This window comes from Nicotiana tomentosiformis, chromosome 2, assembly GCF_000390325.3.
Source record: "Nicotiana tomentosiformis chromosome 2, ASM39032v3, whole genome shotgun sequence".
In the NCBI taxonomy this organism is placed as follows: domain Eukaryota; kingdom Viridiplantae; phylum Streptophyta; class Magnoliopsida; order Solanales; family Solanaceae; genus Nicotiana; species Nicotiana tomentosiformis.
This window is the reverse complement of record NC_090813.1, coordinates 124,815,172-124,817,417: the sequence shown is the minus strand read 5'-3', so window position 1 is coordinate 124,817,417 and position 2,246 is coordinate 124,815,172. Positions and strand designations below refer to the sequence as shown.

General features: G+C 42.2%; 1 protein-coding gene across 1 annotated transcript; it reads right to left on the bottom strand.

The window, feature by feature from the left end:
* Window positions 1-646: 646 nt before the first annotated feature.
* On the bottom strand, window positions 647-1,180 carry LOC138905555 (uncharacterized). Its single transcript, XM_070194076.1, has one exon. It carries the CDS (start codon window positions 1,178-1,180, stop codon window positions 647-649), a length of 534 nt encoding a protein of 177 aa, XP_070050177.1.
* Window positions 1,181-2,246: the final 1,066 nt, after the last annotated feature.

Here is a 2,246-nt window from a genome sequence, read left to right as displayed (position 1 = left end):
GTAGTTGCCCCAGTTGATGTACTGACTGTGGTGCGATACCCGAGCAAAGAAAAAAGTAGCTTCTCGTGCCATTGTTTGTAATTATCTGCCATTTTTCTCAATGTCTTCTTGATGTTCTTGTTGGCAGCTTCTACGACTCCGTTCATTTGCGGCCTGTATGATGTAGAGTTCCGATGCTTGATCCTGAATGTTTCACACATGGCTTTCATCAAGTTGCTGTTGAGATTGGCGGCATTGTCAGTAATGATTGACTCCGGTACTCCAAATCGACAAACGATGCGGTCCGAACAAAATCTGCTACAACCTTATTAGTTACAGCCTTATAAGATGCGGCTTCAACCCACTTTGTGAAGTAGTCTATAGTCACTAAAATGAACCTATGTCCGTTTAAAGCAGCGGGTTCGATTGGTCCGATGATATCCATACCCCAAGCAGAGAAGGGCAAGACGAACTTGTTGCATTAAGTTCATTGGGTGGTACCAGTATCATGTCAGCATGCATCTGGCATTGGTGACACTTTTGAACATATTTGATGCAGTCTGTTTCCATAGTCATCCAGAAATGCCCTGCTCTTAATATCTTCTTGGCCAGAATGAAACCATTCATGTGGGGTCCGCAAGTTTTGGCATGTATTTCCTCGAGCAATCTAGACGCCTCCTTGGCATCGACGCATCAACAAATGCAAATCAGGAGTCATTCTATACAAATTTCCTCTACTTTGAAAGAAATGGCTGGCCAATCTTCGAAGCGTGCGCTTCTGAGTATGGGTAGTGTGCTCTGGATATCCTCCATTTTTCAAGTATTCCTTGATGTCGTGGAACCATGGATTTCCGTCAATCTCTTTTTCAACATGAGCACAATAAGCTGGCTGCTTATGAATTCCTATTGGGATAGGATCGATGAAATTCTTATCTGGGTGTTGTATCATGGAAGACAAAGTGGCTAATGCATCTGTAAACTCATTTTGAATCCTTGGAACATGTTTGAATTCTATCTTTGTGAACCTCTTGATCAACTCTTGGACATAGTGCAAATATTGTAATATTTTGGTGTTCTTCGTAGCCCATTCTCCTAGAACCTGGTACACCGATAGATCTGAATCTCCGATTACCAGCAGCTCCTGAGCGTTCATGTCAATGGCCAACCTGAGTCCCAGGATGCATGCCTCATATTCCGCCATATTGTTAGTGCACGAAAACTTGAGTTTTGCAGATACCAGATAGTGTTGACCGGTTTCTGATACTAAGACGGCTCCGTCACCCACTCCTTTGAAGTTTGCAGCTCCGTCGAAGAACATACTCTAACTATCGTACGCCTCGGTAATATCTTCTCCTACAAATGATACCTCATCATCGGGAAAATACATTTTCAATGGTTTGTATTCTCCGTCTACGGGATTCTCTACCAAGTGATTTGCCAATGCTTGCCCTTTGACTGCCTTCTGAGTTACATAGACGATGTCGAACTCACTCAATAATATTTTCCACTTTGCTAACTTACCCGTAGGCATGGGTTTCTGAAAGATGTATTTTACGGATCTATCCTTGATGTGAGATATGTAATATGTGCACAGAAATAATATCTCAACTTCTGGGCTATCCATGTCAAAACATATCAAGTGCGTTCCAACAAAGAGTACTGGCTTCATAAGGCTTGAACTTCTTGCTCAGATAATATTTCGCCTGCTCCTTCCTTCCAGTTTCATCATGTTGTCCTAGAATACAACCAAAAGCCCCATCTAACACGGACAAATAGAGCAGCAGAGGTCATCCTGGTTCTGGTGGTACCAGCACAGGCGGTTTAGATAAATACAACTTGATTTTGTCGAAGGCCTTATGGCATTCTTCAATCCAGCTTGTTGCAGCATCTTTCCTCAGCATTCTAAAGATTGGCTCACATATCACGGTTGATTGTGCTATAAAGCGGCTTATGTAATTGAGGGGCCCTAGAAAACTCATCATATATTTCTTATTCTTTAGAAGCGGCAAGTCTTGGATAACTTTGCTTTTTGACGGGTCTAACTCAATACCTCGGCGACTGACGATGAAACCTAACAATTTTCCAGCAGGGACTCTGAAGGCGCATTTTGTAGAATTCAACTTCAAATTGTATTTTCGAAGCCGATCAAAGAATTTCTTCAGGTGTCTGCTATGTGATCCGAACTTCTTTTAGATTTGATGTTAACATCATCCACGTACACCTCTATTTCCTTGTGTATCATGTCCTGGAAGATAATCGTCATGGAT